We start from the raw sequence: 19,310 nt of genomic DNA, 5'->3' as shown, positions 1-19,310 counted from the left end.
TAGAATAGTTTCATCGCTTACACATCACGCGTACGATAACCCGAAAAAAAACTAACTGTAGCTCCCATTTTTTTCCTTTTGGTTCTCATACTATACCTAGTCATATTTTATAGGGGTTATCACGGGTCGTTAAATTCTCCAACAGTGACTGGAAGCATATTAAAAATTCAACTCGATGTATTTATCTATATATGCGAACAAATCTACGACTAATCATTTTTACTACGAATGACTATTTGGGACGGATTTTCGTAGACAGCGTGGCGGGGAGAAACGCGCGCTATCGTACACGACTATCTTGTCGTGAGACCCATTTTCTTTTTCTTTCGAATGTCGCTTTTTATAGAAATTAGAAATTGTGTAAATTGCGGTAAATCGTATACCAACGTATATATTACTGCGCGAGTAAAAAATAAATCGAGAAAATAGTTCGGGTGAAAAACCGGAAATTTGAGATCGCCGAGACGATATTTTTTTGAAGACGATATAGGTGCGACGCACAAGTATACCGGTGGACGTAAGTTACATACACACGTCATATAAGGTATATACGCGCATATACATTATTGATGCGAAACTTAGAAGTTTGCGGAGGTCATTGATGGGATCGATTTCTACCGGTTCGGAATTGCAGCATTCGTATAATATGAATAATATTGAGAAATTTTGCAAAAGAAATAAAAAAAAAAAAAAAAAAAAACAGTTTTCTTTTCGAATTGCGGTATAATATACCAATGTCCACGTTATACAAGAAACAAACTTTCTAATTTGGCTGAATCTATATAATAATTGAATCATACGGTTGAATAAAATTCTCAGTTATCGGATTCAATAGAATTAAAAAACGAATTCTTATACAATGTACAAGACATGAAATAACGCGTAAGCGTATAGAAATCCTCACCGATGACACAACGTTTCAATTGCATGCACAATAATACCGGCTAAATAAAAACGCGGATAGTTTTATATACAATACATAAGTATACACAGGTATTTATTTATACAAGTGTAACGTAAGGAGTATTATTAGAAATTTAGTGGGCGGTCAACCAAACTGATATTCTCAATAAATAGAGACGTATCGAAATCGTTCGCGGTCGCAACAAGTGAACTGAAGAGTACGCATCCTCCATTCGTTGTATAAACTCGGGTATTTTGCAACGTCTCACAACAAGCCTAAAGTGCGAGGCGTTGTTTTTTTTTTTTTTCTTAAATTCATATTTACATTTTTTTTAAAGGAGACGAGGCGGATGGTTACGATGTCCCGTCGCATAATATACTCGTCTCTATGCACATAGCAGATGAAGCAGATTCTTCAAATAATTCACGCTCAACAAATTGAAAAAGAAATTTCGAAAAAGAAATAATGAAGAAAATTTCAATAGATGCTTAAAAGAATAAGGACATGATTACCGTACACCAGATTGTTGTAATTTTTACGACTAGGATTTGGAGAAAGAATAAAAAAGGCGGGTGAAACGGCGCCACGTGGTCAGCAGATGTCAGGTACATACATGCATACGTATTATGTATGATAAAATAAGCTGTCTAATAATAATAATAATTACGTGCGCGTGATAACCCACATACGATCTGATTATGAGATAATTTTTGCCCCGATTTCCGCGGTTACACGCTGAACGAGAATCGTCGTGAAACATTAACAATTTGTTTCTCAGGGGATTCTCTGCGATTGATACGTGGATAACATCGTCAAGGAATCCCGATTGTCGTTGCTGCATATCGAGGCGAAATAAAAAAAAAAAGAGAGAGAGAGAGAGAGAGAGAGAGAGAGAGAGAGAGAGAGAAATAAACGATTCCTCCGGTCTGGAGTCATGGCTCGAAATTATTAAGGAATGTTCTCATCGCCAGGGAACGCGATACGTCATATTTTGGAAGAACATAAACCGGTTTTTTTCTCGTGCGGATGAAAAAAAAAAAAAAAAAACCACAGCGAAAAATTTCAAATACAAACTTTTGATAATCTAGTTTTCAGATTCACCGCAATGACGACTAAGGAAAAAAAAAAAAAAAAAAAAAAAAAAGGAATAAGTTTACAAAAAATGATGCCAAGAAATTTAAGCGTACGCAACAGAGCTGCATTAATTTAGCGGTGCTCACATTTGTTTGTATCAATGTAGATGATGGACGTAGGCATAGCCGATATCACGAAGCTCGTGGTACTCATCCGTGGAAACGGCTGCAGCAGGAAGCTCACAAATATACATGTAAACTATGCACATACGTATAGGACACGCGGTATATTACCGAACGACGACAGGTGCGTACAGCCGGGCGTATTATTTTTATGTACAGGACATTCTCGCGGTGTATGATATACGTGTGTACACGATGGTCAGTAAATATGTACCCACCGACATTACGAACAAACGTATTGAAGATGTCTCAAGTATAATGCGAGTAATTAGCTAAAAATTTGCAATTTTTCAATTCGGAAAACTCACCCTCATACCGGACTCCGCTTTCTGGTACCAACTCATACGTCTCTTGATAGTGTTGGACATGTTGAAAATTTAATAATCCAATAAATTGTCTTTTTATCGCACACCGATTCGTCCGAATAATTTTTTATACCGTGTATCGGTAGCACTTTGTACCGTATGTACTACATGAATTCTCTTCACACCGAACGCACAGTTACCGTATACTATAATCAATCACCTTTGTTTTTTTTTATGTTTCGACCAAAACTTGGTCTCTTTCACTGGATACAGGTATTTAACAATGAGGGTTTCGTCGGTTTACAGCGACGCGAAACCATCGTAATTAAATTAAAATTTTTCTCCTATTATTTGATAATGAGGGAAAATTATCGTTAGGAGAATCAATCGAATAACTATTTTTACGTAGTGCATCCAATTTGAAATTTAATTGGAAGAATTCAATTAAACCCTGTATCTATTTACCTATGTAATACATACGCTCCACTAATTCGTTCCGTACCACACTTAGTTACAATTATAGAACACTGCAGATATACGACGTTCGATTGATTCGCAAGACGTCGTTGCTACGATCAGGCGAGGGAAAAAAACGTTCAATTAAATTAGATATGAAAAGCACTCGATGTGCGGAGAGCGATGTTTTTCTGCTGTAATATTAAAGAGAATTTTCACACCTCGCACAATTATATCAAAACTATAATTCTGATCCGCTCAACCTATTCCGCCGTTTACCCGACATCGTTTAATAACGTAACTAACTTCGGCACACGTGTGAAATAATTCAAATAAAATGACAACTGGCGTGAAAAATTATCCGCATGCGTCTTTCTAACGAGGGCAGCAGAGTCGGTATGACGAAGTCGAGTCTCCTGTTTACCTCGATCCCTGCAGTGCGTGAGTTTTTTTAGTGCATTATGTATACATATACCTATATACATATATACCCATACACTGTGACCATGTGCACATGGTATATAGTAAGATATAAATGACACGTGTGCACCGCACCGTACCGGTACATGTCCCGTGTCCGACTACGTATACAGCTCGAACGAAACGCACATAACGATGTTAAACCTGCGGAGTACACTGTAGGGTACGTATGTATGTATGTATGTATATCTATTCATCTAACGAACATGTACAGAACGAACTGATGTTGTTCTCTGTAGGTGCAATTGCGAAGTGAATTCGCGAGCGTATATTATTTATCATTTTTATATTATCTACGCGTTAAATATGGAAATAGAATTGGTGAAGACGAGAAGAGAGGGAATAAAAAAAAAATCATCCAAGAGGTGCCAGTGCGAGGTGATGATAAGTGATAATCATTATTTGTTTACGGCCTTCGCGATGCTCATTAGCGGCACATTAGTATATGTGTTCGGATTCATCTACCTAACTATACCTATACTTATATGCGTGCGTAAATGAAGTATACGCGTATAAAAAATTAGCGAGTTAAATTCTGACGCTATTTTTAATATAGTAATAATAATCTGTGGCCTCAAATGAATAAAACAATGAATTAAAATTATTTTCTCATTCGCTGTATGTGATCGTTACATTTCTTTTTACAGCATATACGCTACCATATAATGCGATAGAACGTGACGTATGGCAAAATGATTTTTGCTGCGCAGCGAAATTAAATAATATTTTTTTTAAATTATATATCAATACGGACGTTTTTTTCTTTCTGATGAATTACGGACACGTGAAAAAAAAAAAAAAGAACGCGTCTGACATCCTTATTTTGGGGTATGACGAAGTTCCCGCTGACGTTTTTATATAATTGTTTTAATTTGATATAGATAATGAAAACGATAGATAATATTCGCTGCGTCTGTTTCAGATAGATGATGTTCATGGCTCCTTAGATGCCATAACGTGCACGTATGTACGTACGTAATAAACTAAATAAATTATAATTCGGCAATAATTTTTATAGTCCCAATTTTTTTTCTGACGTTAATATCGGTACTGGGCTACATAGGGACTCGACTATATCGGCGTTATACGGTGCCACATAATTTTCAATTCGAACCAATAATTCGCTGGCTAATAAAAAAAAAAAAGAGATCGTATTGTAACCTTTGCGGAGCATGAGAAACACATACGATTCTACGTGGATACGTATACGTGCGTTCACACTTGGGTATGTAAACTTTTATACCTATATATGAATTGGAAGACAGCTGCGGTTACATGAGTAACGTTTTATTCGACTATACATATACCTATGTGTGTTTATACGCACCTATAATATCAATTCCGATAACGTGCAATGTATAAAATCGAACCTTCTATTGTATTGGAAATAATGTACAAGTTCTTCGAGAATAATTGTATCGCCATTTTTTGCAATTAAAATTTTTGGAATTCAGCTCACATTCATTGTGGAGAGAGCGCAGGATTGATGCAGTTTTCAAATCGGAAATTATAAAGAAAAAATAATAATAATAATAAATTTTTAAAAAATATTATATACGATTTCGTTGGCGGCGGCATAAAATAAAAAATTATCATTAGTCTACATAGATCTTCACCTTATCGCATCTATGATAAGTGATCGTGTAGTAAATAATATAACCTGTCTAAAAAAGCGAAAGAAATAGGTAATTTTTTTTTTTCAAATAATATTTCCAGCAATAACGCAACGTACCCGCATTAAAAATCCTACAACATTGCACGAATATGATTGAATTTAGATTATTTTCATACCCAATGAATTTTCACCAACTATATTTAGGGGGAATACATATAAAGAATTTCTTTTCCAAAATAATCGTGGATTCGTTCGCGAAGCGCGAGTCGATCATCACAAATCGCACATACACTCAATTTGAGAAAATTGTCCAACCATCTTTCGTTTTTCGGTCGCTCGTGAAAATGAGAAAATAATGAAAACGGAATAACTAGGATCTGCTATAATTTATGACAACAGCAATCATCGCGGCGTCGCGACGCGACTCCTCACATGCACCCGAGGTGTGGGCGCGTCGTATGAAGACTGGAATCGAAAGCGTACTTTGTCGCCCAACTCTTGCCGCCTGCCGGTGTTCGCTGTTCTTCCATCCGGGTCCAATCAAACCCGCAGAAATTTTCTCCCCGATAGGCGATAACCCGATACGTACAAGCGTACCTATATCTCTATTGTACACACCACGCGCGACGTGCTTGCGAAATGACCAACCAGATAAGCAGCGTAAACAATGTATGCCATGCCAGATAGAGATACAGGAGATAAAATGAAAGAAAAACAAAATTGGAGATATGTGTTAAATCACTGCAGGAGTAAAACTGATCGATTTGGAAGCTTCTACGATCATCTGAGAAATGTTTCCAAGTAATTACAGTGAATGGAAAAAAAAAAAAAATGGCGATGTAATAACGAGTGTTCTAGTACGTAAATAGTTTAAGATTGAGAAAAAATTATACCTGAACCAGCTTTGTTGTAAATTTGTTATAAACTTCGGAGTGCAGCTGTATAAATATAGGTAACCAACGGGAACGAGTTGAATATTTCGCAACAATTTGTGGGTAATGTAGGTACGACGGCGTATAGATTTACACGAGAGATATATTACAAATATCGATCGTTATGTTCAAATATGCCAGGCAAATATACATGCGTATAACAGTCGCCCCTTATGGCCCTCGGTGAAATTAAATATGCAATATCTACACGTACACGTGTACGTCGACGCAGGTATTTTTGCACCTCCTGATAATCGTGCAAATACAATTATTACCGAGGCATCGTTACATCGTTAGCTGTCTGTAAACGAAATTCCGTAAAAGAAATTGATAAGACGAAGTCGTGTATTTATTATGATGGCAGATAGTGTGTCAGGTAAAAATCATGTCGATTCGACCAGTCACAACTTCATTTTACTTCTTTCTTTCTTCTTCCTTCCAACTCTCACTTATACGCGAATATTTTTTAACCGACAAACCAGATTTCAATTTATACAGCAATTTCGTCGCACTCGATTTATTTTATTTTTTATTCATAGTAAGTTCGAAGACGGATACCGGAATGAGAATTTAAATAATTTTTGAAACTCAAAAAAAAAAAAAAACATTCCAATTTTTGGTAGCACTTCGCACGTGTTCCCAATATTTCTTCGTTCAGAGGCTGTGATGAGCTGCGAGATAAATAATTTCTCAGATAGTATAGCGTTGAGTTAGGATTTGTAGGCCTGCGATGCGGTATCCCCGAAGCATATTGTTGTGACGGTAAAATAAACAAGTAAAAATGTCGTTTTTCGTTATTGTAAGATCTACGAAAGCAAACTATACAAAGAGTGCACTGCAGTTTGAATAAACAAAACTTTGAACTAATTTTAACCAAGGAAATATTCTAGCAGAAAACAAAAAAATTAAAGGAGATGCCACGAATGACTAGACCTGGTATGGATGGATATTAGTTTGTCATTTATCCTTTCACAAGATGATTCTGTTATATTCTATAGACGCGTCGTTGGTACGTGCAAGTAATCATAATTTTATGCATAATGCACACATGCATTCAAATTCCAGTATTGCGTAGCGATAATTATTTTCCGCCGTTATCGCTAAATAGAAATGATCAACGTCGGCATAAATTGAGTTAGAATTTTCAATTAACGAGTCCATGATCTGTGGAGAATTAACAGCTGATAACGTGAATGTGGATAGTATGCAATGTCAGCTTAGAAATCAATCGCTTTGTGCCGCTCCACGTTGGGGTCAAACTGCGAGGATCAAAGCTTCAAAAGGTCTTTAAAAATAGGGAAAGAAATCAAGTTGCGACGCGCATCGTACGCGATTTTTTCAACAAATTTGTAAATTTTTGAGTAACGATGGCGCAACGCGGTAGGAATTATTCGGTCACCAAAGCATGCGCGGTCATAAAAAATGTAGAAGTGAAAGAAAAACGAGAATAATAACGTAAATAGTCTTCAACGTTCGAACGAAAGTGTTTCAATTAACCGTTGTAATTAACGTCAATTATGTGATATTAGAAGGAATGTAATTATTACATCTCGTGTATAATTCACTTCGAAGATTGTAATTCCGGGTTTCATTCGCCACGCGTAAAACGTATTACACGACTAAGATTATAAATGTATAGTTTATCGAAGTTGGCACATTTTCAAATAAAAATCTACACTCTTTTAAGCTTTCCATTATTTTTTCGTATTTTGGTCTTTGGTTATCGCGCCGACGATTAGGGACAGAAGTTAAGTCAAAGACCGCACGTCAAGATAGAAGCGGTAGTCCATAATCTAAAAAGAGACACGCCACTTTAGAAAGGTCAGTAACAGCGCGTGACCATTGTCCCAACTTTCTGTAGACTCATCCACGTTGATTACAGCAACGCTTTTCGTTCCTTATACGGATACGCGACGCGCTTACGTTTATTCAAATCGCTAGAACGAAACAAAGAACGAGGAAAGTATCGATCTGCGATCGAGTTTACTTCACTTCATGTATTCGAATCTGGAACATAATATCTATATCGTGTAGAGGAAAACGAATATATATGCTGAGTAATAAAATTAAAAATAAATGGTGACGACGATGATATAACGGTATACATACATGTATAATGTAACATGTAGTGATTTATATCAAAGTGATAACGCTTCTATCAGAACCGTTCGAATCAATGAATTAAATGTATCTGAAAGAATCATTAATCACGCGCCAACATATTTCTTCATAAAACGAAAGTTCGATTTTATTTTCCTTTCAATCGCCTTATATAGACTACATTATCGACTTTGAATTATGAATAAAATTCTCATGCGTTGGATTAATCTACATACTTGCTGTACTTGTCGATGAAATATCGTTCGACAAAGTACGACTGCAGATCGAAAAATTCCATATTAGAAATGATTGGCAAATGGTAAGAAAAAAAAAAAAAAACATGAAAAAAAAAATGAGACAAATCGCGTTTACGTACGAGGCAGGATTAAAGGAGGGGAAAAAATGTGATGACCGGTAAAGGATCACGTTATACTCGCACATGCGGTGTAGAACTGAGAACAACATTCCGGTAATTCTTAGCCCGGAGCTGCAGGGAAGGAAACTGAGCAATCTCTGGGTCTGGACCATCGTCAGAATCAGGAACAGCGGCGGCAGTAAAACCGTTATGTTGCCTTACTTACCTACCTACTAATCCATCCGACTTGCTTATCTCCAGTATAGTAGGTTAGTAGAGTTAGGTTGTGTCGTTTCTTTCAAGAACAAACGGTATAACGTAACGTAAGTGCCGGTAGAACGTAGAGTTTTATCAACATTTTATGCGGTTCGTTGAGTTGCTATTGTTATTGGAATATTATTGCTATTAAATGCGAATATATTCAGTAATACAAGCTCATAAAAATTTTTCCCTATACCCATGCGTATACCGAGCGAATACAAATATACATGTGCATACACATACATATATGTATAAATTGGAATGGCAAAAGGACGTTCCTTCAGAGTCAAGGATAAATAATTCCAATTCGGCCTTCGAGGATCAAAAGAGGTTCCCAAGTCCCCAAACGACGTTAGGTCTTGCGATTATTTGAACGATGCCAATTTCTTTTGGCTGACCTTGTAGATAGATACGAAAAAAGAAAATTATACGTATATTGTTTATTTTTACAGAAGAAACTTTGGCGCTGTTAGTCTGTAAATATCGAAACTCGTATCCTTAGCGAGAAATATACATTCGAGGAGTCCGAAAACTGTGCTATCATTTGAGATACACATAATAGGGACTGAAGAAGAAACACGAATTTCAAGGACGAAGCCGAACCGTTTAGCGTTAAGCAATTGAAAAATATATTCTCAGGTTGATTAAACGTAATTAAATTGCGGATTGGGTGAGCGGAGATATTTAAATTCATGCACTGTTTGGTGTTTTCTGTTCTACTGACGCGTTGATCTTTATCATTGCAAAACCCGTGGCGCTACGGAGTCGTTTTATTAAGCTAGCGTATCTAATCATCATATAGTTGCGGAGGATCATTTGAGTAGGCTCTCCGTTTTCCTGTTCCGGTTCTGCGTTAAAAATCCTAGGGCGCAACTTCCTGTCTTTATATATGCTTATACATATGTAAATTCAAATATATCTATTTGTATATAAATATAAATATCTACAAAGAGATTGCAGTAGCAGCAGCTGCTACCTACATGCTAACCATACATGGCGATAAAGATGACCATAATCACCAGACGTTCTCGATAGCGAGCATAGGTTCTTCAATGGGCGCGGGAAACCGCAGAGAAAAATTTTCAAGAAAGTCCAAAGAGGCCAAAGATCGTAATGAATTTATGCAAAAACCCGATGCGAAACTTTGTGCGAAACGAAGTACACGGTCGCGTGTATATCTGTGATTTTTCTTCTGCTGACAATAACTTTATTTTTTGCCTACGTCGACGGCTCAGGAGTGCAGTCTACTCGACGCACGTTTTGTTCTCTCGAGACGCATGGCAATTGCCTAATCCGCAGCATTTTACAACTATCGTTTCGGTTGGTGCTGGAGAATAATAAAAAAAAACACGTCATTTACTTTCGACGATAATGTGATGGTCCGCTGATCACGGGCAATTATTCAGGTGAAGCACTGTTTAGCCAAATATTCGATATCAAACGAGTGCAAGTTCAACTCTTAGTTGTAATAGACTTTGCACTTTGCGATCATTTAATTATTCATCGATTACTCATCGAAAATTGTGAAGTTATTGAAATGCAGCACTAAAATCTATTTATCTTATCGTCATACGTGAATAATCGTTTAATAATTTACTCTTGGAGAGTCACATAATTTGATGTAATAATTTATAATTATACATATGTATACGTATTCCACGCAGCGGTAGAAATACTGAAGTACACAAGTTATTCAATAATAAATCTAACGGTTATTCCCATTACGGAACAATTTTCTGTCTCTCTGCACGGCGGTTATCAGACAGCAGCGGTAGTGGACAAATTTTGTCAGTGCATAAACTGAATAACTGATGACATCACACATAATAATTAAATTACATACAGACAAATGAAACCAAATTGTCCAGTTATAAGAAACGTCCGGAAGTGAATTAATCAGACATAATATTCACATAGGATAACTATAGTTATTTTACGTAGTGATGCAACCAGATATTATAATTATGTTTGTCCAGAAACATGACCCGTAGAATCAGTTTTATCTAGAGTCTAATATAAATTTCAACTTCAGAGATGTTTATTAGACTGTACCAAAAATATCGAATTTTTTTTCTTTCTAACGGTACTTAGAAAATATTATTTGGCATGAAAAAAAAAAAATTATTTTGAGAATTCGAGCTCTTAATATCAACATTAAGAGGTCTATCATCGCAGATTTTTGATTTTTTCTCATTGAGCGGAGTTTTGAATCGTATCTTCCAAACCATTGCGCTAAGCGAAATTAACTTTAGGACTTTTTTGTTGGAAATTGAATGTTCTACAAAAAAGCTTTCTTTGTAAAAAGTCGTCTAATTAGCCGTTTCTATGGAATCATGACTTGAACATTGAACTATTTCTTCAATTTTGATTTTTTGACATTGTAAATTTGTAACTACCGCTAATAACAATATTCAAATAAATAAAATACATACTCTAGAAAGAAATTTGACGCGCTATAAAAAAGGTCTCCTAACATTTTTCATTAGAATCACTCCTTTAAAAGTTATTAGTAATTTTGAATCCAACCTCAACATCGAATAACTTTTAAAGGAACAGAAACAGTTGCATCTCGAGCTGCAAAGTTAGTGAAATAGTCGAGAAACGGGTTTCCAAGATCTGTGAAAGGACAAAATACTAGAATCCAGACCATGTTTGGTTTTTGAGAACCAAATCAAGTTTTTGCAATACCATCTGAACAAAATTCAAGTACACAACTGAACATAAGGGCATAAAATTTTTTACTTACAAACCCGCTGGCTACTTTATCTTTCCGACTGGTCATGTTTTTGATCTTCAGCCGTTATCCTTGCTGATACATTTTTCCCTTCCAGCATTCAATCTATGAGATAAGGACAGAGATTAGAAGTGGTGAATGTGCATTAATATACTATTCTATATTATTTCGATCCTACAGCTCATAACTGAACAGTCGTCAGAGAATTGACAACAGCTAGAGATACTAAATGTATGAGTAAATAAATTCACAAGAATGAATCGAGTGGATATAAGAACAGACTTAAGTGGATTTCATGCTTTGATCTAATAAAGTTGAGCAAATTCTAAAATTAGAAAAAAAGTCTAACACGTAGTATTACAAGCGTAAGTTGTTTCGGTGAGTGAATAGCTTTTCGATTGTATATCCAAAAGATTATAAAACAGCTATGGCTAGGGGTTACGAGATAGAATTGAGAGCTTGGGTATTGGCACTGACCTAACATAACCAAACATAATCACCGTGACTGGGTGAGGAATTGAAGGATATTCATTTTGGAAAAGTATAAAAAGAATATTTGTTGACTCTCAACTTCGGACCACGTTGTTTCAAAGATTTCAAACGTTCCATCAAGTGTTCAACGACAGAAGCTAGGCGACAGTTTGAAATTTGAAACAAAATTTTGACAGATTTTAGAAGACCTTTTTCAAAGCCATTCTTACCTTGCTCGTTGATTTTTCTAACGATATAAAATACACAGACACCTTTAAAACAAGCACGTATAAAATTTTCACAATCGTCACGAATATAACACCGAATTCTGATATACGAGTCACCGATGTTAACTCATGACGCGACGAACACACTTGGCACTTGCGAAACCTGAACGTATTTTACGGAAGCCGGGTGGGGACATCCACACAAGTTTGGAACTGTGTTCGCAAATGTATCCTAAACCGACTGACACAGTCGCTAGAACGACCGTTGAGTGCACCTATCTATACTCAACGGAACGACTACAGCCGACCGAAATCAATGGCGACTTCTGTGATTGACAGTTCTCCAGCGCTGTCAGAAAAGCATTCACACTAAATTCAGACTAACAAATGGATATCACAGTCAAGATGTAATCTACCAAATATAGAGGTACGCAATTTACGTATGAATTGTTGTCACAAACAATCACGATATGATTTTAATTTTTACTACAATTACAAGTCCGTTATCAAAGCCTGCGTGGCTACTAACGTTCCCAAATATATTGACTATTGTTTATCAACTTTTTACGAGCGTTAGAATATGTAAATTGAAGAATTTCACTGATTAACTATTGCCCGTGATTTTTTACCTGACATAAATATAATCTATCGATTATATGCAAACATTTTCAATTGTCTTATCTGATATGGTTGCTTCAAATCTATAAAATCTTTCTTTTATTAGCACTCCAAATTTTTGATTTTGATTGTTAGGATGTGTCTGTTTTATTAAAAACAAAATTGTAGTTACCCAATGTATTTACTCTTCCCTGTGATGATAAATGAACATTATCACTTATTGATACCGGTAAACAATCACAGTTAGTCACAGCGTTGAGTGTAGATAGGTAATCTACACTCAATGGTCACAGTTTCTGCATACCTGTCATCATTTATCTCATCATGAAATGCTTGTATTGTTACATGTTTATTGGAACTATTTTTTGAATCGGACTATAATTATAAGTTATATTTATCTGACTGTAAGTTCTGTATTTATTTGCTGAGTTGTACAATGAGTCTATTCAAAGGTAGAATAAACTAGTGGGTTCTGTAAATGAGAAAAGTGATGACACGCTATAAAAGTATCGCTGCAAATATTGTGATACTTTATACAATCCTGAATCTTATCGCACCATCAATTTCAGTTTTACTGACATTTCATTTGCAAAATTTTATGTTTCAGATTTTTCAATGAAACATGTAACACTCCATTCTCAAGAATAACAATTACAGCATAATCATGGCTGACATAGAGATCTATAGCAGCACGGCTCCATCCTTTTCCGTGATAGAGCCAGCTTATTGGAACTACTCCAATCATGTCAACCTCGATGATCTTAAGATGGATAGTACTTTTATCTTCCTGCTTTGTTCATTAGTTTCTGCCATTTCATGGGTTGTTTATATCGCCTATTATAATAGCCGGGTAATCGGATACATTCTTACCAGACTGCTCAACCGATTTGTCATCAGAGATGGATATGTTAAAGTTGGTAAGTGCAGAAAATAATTTTAACGTACCCAATTTCTTTGTGTCAGAGTGTAAGGACAAAGAAAGAGAATTTCCTGAGCTAAACCAATTAAAGTGTTCAAAGAAGATTACACCTCATAACAATCTTAAGTCAGACAAGTCACAATAGTGGATAGAAATTCTTTAAGAACTCACAAGAAAATGTTTCCCCATATTATTCTGTTACTTTATCATCTTTATTTCTGGTTTTTATTTTGCCATTTCCTGACGATCGTATTTTCAATTCTAGGATCATTCACCCTGAGTGTATTAAGCGGAAAAATAATGTTCAGGGACATTGTTTACATCACAAATGATTATAGTCTACGGATTCAAGACGGCTGGCTCATTTTTAGGTGGTGGAGAAGTTACGTTCCAAAAGATGTTTCTGAAGGTAAATGCCTGAAGACAGATTATCTGATATAATTGACTCTGCTTACCCGGAAAGTTTTTTTGTCAGCTTTCAATCATTGCCGTTTTACATTCTACTTCTAACAATCAACCGAATGATCAACAATTTTCGTATCTAATTTCTATTCAGATTTGTCTCATTCTGATACTCGACTTTCTGTAATGTTGAATGGTTTTGAATTGCACGTTTATAATCGCTGTCAACTTTATGCTCAACTCGAAAAGATATTTGGTTTAAATCCACAAATGTTTCCTGATGAGGAAAACCACAATATAAATATTGACGAGAACGATAGAGAATCTATGAGTAATGTAGCAAATGAAACTCGACAACAAATAAATGCGATGGATGTCACACGGCGAGTTAACAATATCAGGAGACAAGAGGCCCATGTAATTGCTAGAACTTGGAGGGATCTCATACCTGTAATCAAGTTAGATGTTTGCACCGTAAGTCCGTCAAACCAAACTACTAAGGCAACTTCGGGACTGTACTTTAAACTCTTTGCTTTTCCAGGGGCGAGTGGTGTTTGGTAATCGATTGGTCCCAACAACCTTGTCGATAACGGTTGAAGAAGCTCACTTTGTGTACTCAACAAAACCAGCAGCATCTCGGTACGACCACTTTATGCACTTCACCAAATGCAAGGCTGAAAACTTTAAAGTTATTCTGGCGCCTAGCCCCAAGTATACTGGGATGGTAGATGACCCTCCGAGGTACATGGGAGAAGGATTCGTTGTGCTCAGTTCGAATAACATGGAGCTATACTACTACATGGACGAGCCAGGCGTTGTGCCAGAACATCCAGAAATGATTCGACTAGCAAATGGTGACATGGTCGAAGCTATGCCCCCCATTTGGGGTATAGATATAAAATGTGGCAAGGGCACAGACTTCAGTTACGGTCCATGGGCAGATAGACAAAGAGAACACTTGTTCAGATTTTTCTTTCCGAATGATTATCAGCCTCTCAAAATTACGAAAGCACCAATACCTGGCGAAAAAAGACAAGTTCAGTCATTCGACATTCGTTTATCGACACTGAATGAAGCCACTATCGATATACTGTTCAGCAAAAATAAAGAAACTAATGCGATTCACATAAACGTTGCTCCTGGATCATATCTCGAAGTCACCATGCCTTGGATAGTGTTACAAGATGGTTACAGTACAAAGATAACTGGACAGCTGTTACATCTTGAGGCAACGACAAGCTTACAGTACAGAAGCCTAGTTGAAAGTGAAACACTGGAGTTTGGTATAAAGTGTCACTACCCCATCAGATGGAATGACCATCAGGAATGGGTACTAAATCTCACCGGATGTAAAGCAACTGCTAATCTGGTTTATTCGCACAAGGAATTCTTTCAAGATATGATCAATGATTGGGCAAGCAAAGCAAGGCCTGATCTTTTACACTTTGTACCATATACGTGGAAGTTTAGTTTATTGTTAAAAGAATTTGAACTAATAACGATAAGTAACGAATACAATTGGATCGACTGTTCTTCGCAGAACCAAGAAAATGCGCGTGTTGCATTTTGTGGTGATTTATTTGACCTTTCGTTCGATCTACCATTCGTAGATTTTCTGCCTGTAACAATACCATTGCGATTTTGGATTCAAGGTGAAAGCGTAGATTTGTCTTTCTATCTACCTGAAGTCAATACAAATCGTAGCATTCTCTTAGCTCTTGATAAAAATGCCAAAATCATGTCAAGAGATGGAACTGTTCGTCAATTAATGCACATGAATACTAACAAAAAGTGGAGAAATGTCTGTCAAAGAGAATCTGGTTGGGTTGATTGCTGGTCTGTGCCCATTGTAGCGCTGAGTATAAATTATACCTATCATCCTTGTCCACCATTGGGACCAACGCCTCAAGCAAACATAACTACTCCGGAGAAGGAGGAAATCTTATTATCTCCAATGAGAATTCCGAGGTGTAGGAAATCACCAGGCCTACAATGGACTCAGGATGGTTCACAGAAGTTTGATCCACAATCCTTATCTCCAGATAAGGTTAGCCTGGAGTTGGAAATAGGTCCTTCGGTTTTAGTTTTATATGGTTCACTCATCAAAAATTTTGTACATTTGAAAGAAAATATATTTGGAGATTATCAAGCTTTTACGGATATGCAACAAAGCCGTAGTTCATCTGCAACAGCGAGTAACGAACGTAGCAAAGATAGAGATGCCCAGAACAACAGCATCGAGACATCGGCAGAGGATGAAGAAGCTAAATCGAAACCGTTCGACCCCAGAGATTATAGACCAATCGAAGTTACTGTAGGAATAACTATGCATGACATTCAAGCTCATCTTGTGAAAAACTGTAACGAGGACGATCCGCCTTGTCCGGTTATTCTCTTGGAACGCTTTGGTTTTGAAATGAAGAAGGGTTACAAGGAAACAGAATTGCAGTTATTGCTTTCTCCTGCAATAATGTTATTGGCAGATAATGTAACAAGGTCTGGAAGAGATAAACATCTCAGTCAAGGGCATCTTATGCTAAGTGCCTTGCAAGTCAGAGGACACGCGATGTTTAGTGACGAGGGTAGGTGCTTGGATCAAGAAACATTGGAATATGCTTGGTTGATAGAAGTTCAATTGGGAAAGTTGAGTGGAAAAATCAGTTCCCCACAGTTACATCATCTTGTAACATCTTTGGAAACCTTCCTACTAATGGTGAAAAATTCAGAGAATAGTTTAAAACCTCCTGGATTACCCCATTTTTGTCATCACGGTCTACCACCTCTTCAGTGTGCCGATAGTGATCCGGACAATCATTACCGGTAATTACAAATTAATTTTTAAATTGGGAAATGCTTTTCTCCCTAACTGTTGATTTTTTATTATTCATCTTCTTTCGTCTTTATAGATGCCCAAGTTCAGACGACATAAAGTACAGAATGACACGAGTATCTTTAGATGCTATAGATTTGTATCTACAAGAATCCGGAACAACCAGTCAAATTTGGATATCGCCAATTCGTATATCGACTTGTAATCTCCATGGCCAACAAGTTAAGTCTGGCGTGACTGGGGTCTTACCAGCTATATTAATCCGCCAGTTTATGTCAGCAGCTGGCCATTTTGCAAACGCTAGCAACACGAACACAACTGGTAGCGGTCGATCGCATAATAATGCTAGCAGTCGAATGTCAGGTATGGTTTAACAATACCACCAACCGGTAATCACAAAGTAAAGCACAATCGAAACCTATGGACAGCTAATCACTTTCAATTTCAGGTGATGGGTCTGACATTTGGCTAGAAGTTGGCTCTGTATCTTTGGGTCCAGTGATAATAGAAGCTGCAATTTCGCTTCCTACACCAGAACACAATTTACATATAATACAAAATAAGTATTTAAAAATACATGACGAAAGAACGAAACGATTATGGTTTCTGTGGCCTGTAGAGAGTGGTGTGAAAGCTGCTAAATGTGGTTGCATCGGTGGCTGTGCCTTTTTTGGAAATAATAGAAATGGACCACGATTTTTCAAGCCAAGTTATCACGATCTGCAAGATGGCATTAACGTTGCTGCGTACAGGTGAGCTTCCAGTTGTGTCAAAGTAAAAATGATTTACAAAATTAGTTGCAAATAGTGATGACTGAAAAAATGAATGCGCAATACTTCGATACCATCATTCCTATGTAAAACTGCAAGGTTTACTTACAAAAATTGATGGAGTCCATTCGTTCAAAGATTTAACAAATGTTTCGCTGATGGTAAATTAATATTTTTACAAAATTTTGCCGTTGCTATAACTCATTGATAATCTAGTTGATCGCGGAGTTGTTCAATTCTCTGCCTCTGGTTTTGGATCAATAATTTGTAGGATTCTACTTCATCACGCATGTTGTCTATTACATTTTTCATATCCCAAGAAGCATTCTTTCCATCGTCGTCGCATACGGAGAATTTCCATTCATTGGCATCGGCTATTTTTTCAGTCAACATTTCACCCCGTTGCGCTTCTTCGATAACCAATTTCTCAGTTTGTTTTATATTTGTTACCATGTTGGTTAAAAGTTCTTCGTTATGTTTAGGCACTTCATCCATAGCCTCATTGGTAATCAAATACATTATTTCTTCAACGTTGGATAGTATGTCATTCCACTCCCTATATTTTTAATGAAACCATACCGTGAATATCTTTTCTCTGCTGCTAATATTATGTAATAGGGTAATATGGGCTATACCTATACATTGCTCGAGCTTTGTTGTACTCTGCCTTTCCAAATTGAACTTCTTTATATACCTCGGCTCTCATACTGTCAATCTGATTTTTCTCCCCACGTTGTTTTCTCACTAGGATAGCTTGTCTGTCTTCCGCTATAATATCTAAAAAGGCACCAACGGCTTCGACAGGATAAGTGCTGAATAGTCTTGTAACATCAGTTTCGGCCGGTGATCTTGTAACTGCTAATTTCCACATCGACTCTGTTGTTTCCTCCGATCGACCCATGCACGAATCCGATGCTGCAGTAGACGCCATCATGCATTCTTCCATCTCAGCCAGAAGATATCGTCGCTTTTCCTCTTGTTGCCTTCAGCCGTTTTAAAGCGATTTAGATATGATAAACATTAGTTGCTTTGTGAAGTAATTTTCAATCATTTTCAGATGCAAATAGAGCAGCTTAGAAATTTACCTGACAACTAGCTTTTGTCTCAAAATTTCCAATATCTTCAGGTGTTGTTGTTCTGGTTTTAGTTTGAATATGTGTTCCATCTTTGGAACTTTTCTGAGATCCTGGGTTAATCTACCAACGAGAAAATTGACTAGATCATTTTGCCCAGATGGGGGACCTTTGATTTCATCATCTATTTGTTTCAAGAGAACATCGTAGTAATCTACTGCATCCTTATCTCGTCCGCACGGTTGTCCTGGATCTGTTTTCAACTGATCATACAGGCGGACGATGTCACCTACCATTGACAATATTTTTCCTCTTTATCATCAATTATTACTATAAATATCTCATGTTTAAGTTTCTTGGGCATTATACCAGAAACTTTTGCTTCGATGTTATGAATGTAAAAATCTTCCATTTGTGATTCAGTCGGGTGATCACCAAGGCTCAAAGTTGTGAGCTTGCGCAGAGCTTTTATATGATGTAATTTAGATTTGTTTGTTGAGCATGGTATAATAGTCATATTTTCTGCTAAATCTGGCTTCTTATCAATGTTCAATGCAACAAACGCATATGTTCCACGATTATCCGGCAGGCATCTCGTTGCA

General features: G+C 36.8%; 3 protein-coding genes and 2 long non-coding RNA genes across 21 annotated transcripts in view; 3 read left to right on the top strand and 2 right to left on the bottom strand.

Annotated features, from left to right (window-relative positions):
• Positions 1 to 12,236, bottom strand: part of LOC105690543 (protein diaphanous) — a 29,977-nt gene extending 17,741 nt beyond the window's left edge. The window contains exons 1-2 of one of the 5 annotated variants that reach the window (XM_025746978.2): positions 12,100 to 12,236; positions 11,411 to 11,503 (exon numbers count right to left, since the gene is read on the bottom strand). In XM_025746978.2, coding sequence (XP_025602763.2) covers positions 11,411 to 11,446 — 36 coding nt within the window. In that variant the 5' untranslated portion in view covers positions 11,447 to 11,503; positions 12,100 to 12,236. Of the gene's footprint in view, positions 1 to 2,468; positions 3,099 to 11,410; positions 11,504 to 12,099 lie in introns of those variants that run through there. The other 4 variants (XM_048654401.1, XM_025746976.2, XM_048654415.1 and 1 more) reach the window with 4 other exon arrangements.
• Positions 773 to 1,793, top strand: LOC125500730. Its single transcript, XR_007278181.1, has 2 exons — positions 773 to 1,184; positions 1,242 to 1,793. It is a non-coding gene; the product is annotated as an uncharacterized LOC125500730 (long non-coding RNA).
• LOC125500731 lies at positions 4,032 to 4,531 on the top strand. The gene is made up of 2 exons (XR_007278182.1): positions 4,032 to 4,368; positions 4,465 to 4,531. It is a non-coding gene; the product is annotated as an uncharacterized LOC125500731 (long non-coding RNA).
• A 151-nt stretch (positions 12,237 to 12,387) lies between the features above and the next one.
• Positions 12,388 to 19,310, top strand: part of LOC105690540 (transmembrane protein KIAA1109) — a 28,087-nt gene continuing 21,164 nt past the window's right edge. For all 13 annotated transcript variants that reach the window (XM_012408371.3, XM_012408369.3, XM_048654347.1 and 10 more), the window contains exons 1-7: positions 12,388 to 12,523; positions 13,322 to 13,631; positions 13,899 to 14,042; positions 14,190 to 14,509; positions 14,577 to 16,855; positions 16,942 to 17,228; positions 17,314 to 17,617. In XM_012408371.3, the coding sequence (XP_012263794.2) occupies positions 13,379 to 13,631; positions 13,899 to 14,042; positions 14,190 to 14,509; positions 14,577 to 16,855; positions 16,942 to 17,228; positions 17,314 to 17,617 (3,587 nt within the window). In that variant the 5' untranslated portion in view covers positions 12,388 to 12,523; positions 13,322 to 13,378. The remainder of the gene's footprint in view (positions 12,524 to 13,321; positions 13,632 to 13,898; positions 14,043 to 14,189; positions 14,510 to 14,576; positions 16,856 to 16,941; positions 17,229 to 17,313; positions 17,618 to 19,310) is intronic.
• On the bottom strand, positions 17,640 to 19,096 carry LOC125500726. Its single transcript, XM_048654510.1, has 3 exons — positions 18,721 to 19,096; positions 18,271 to 18,618; positions 17,640 to 18,191 (listed from the first exon to the last, which is right to left on the bottom strand). Exons 1-3 carry the CDS (start codon positions 19,002 to 19,004, stop codon positions 17,837 to 17,839), a joined length of 987 nt encoding a protein of 328 aa, XP_048510467.1. The 5' UTR covers positions 19,005 to 19,096; the 3' UTR covers positions 17,640 to 17,836.

Source organism: Athalia rosae, chromosome 1 (genome assembly GCF_917208135.1).
Source record: "Athalia rosae chromosome 1, iyAthRosa1.1, whole genome shotgun sequence".
NCBI lineage: Eukaryota > Metazoa > Arthropoda > Insecta > Hymenoptera > Athaliidae > Athalia > Athalia rosae.
The sequence above is the reverse complement of the archived record's forward strand: the minus strand, read 5'-3'. Positions and strand labels throughout refer to the sequence as shown.

What these genes read in the sequence shown, in the direction of transcription:
- LOC125500726 (XM_048654510.1), bottom strand. Translation starts at nt 19,004, where the DNA reads ATGGTAGGTGACATCGTCCGCCTGTATGATCAGTTGAAAACAGATCCA. An exon ending in AGACAAAAGCTAGTTGTCAG is followed by an intron (nt 18,619 to 18,720) that starts GTAAATTTCTAA and finishes AAACGGCTGAAG; the next exon opens with GCAACAAGAGGAAAAGCGAC. An exon ending in AAAGCTCGAGCAATGTATAG is followed by an intron (nt 18,192 to 18,270) that starts GTATAGCCCATA and finishes TTAAAAATATAG; the next exon opens with GGAGTGGAATGACATACTAT.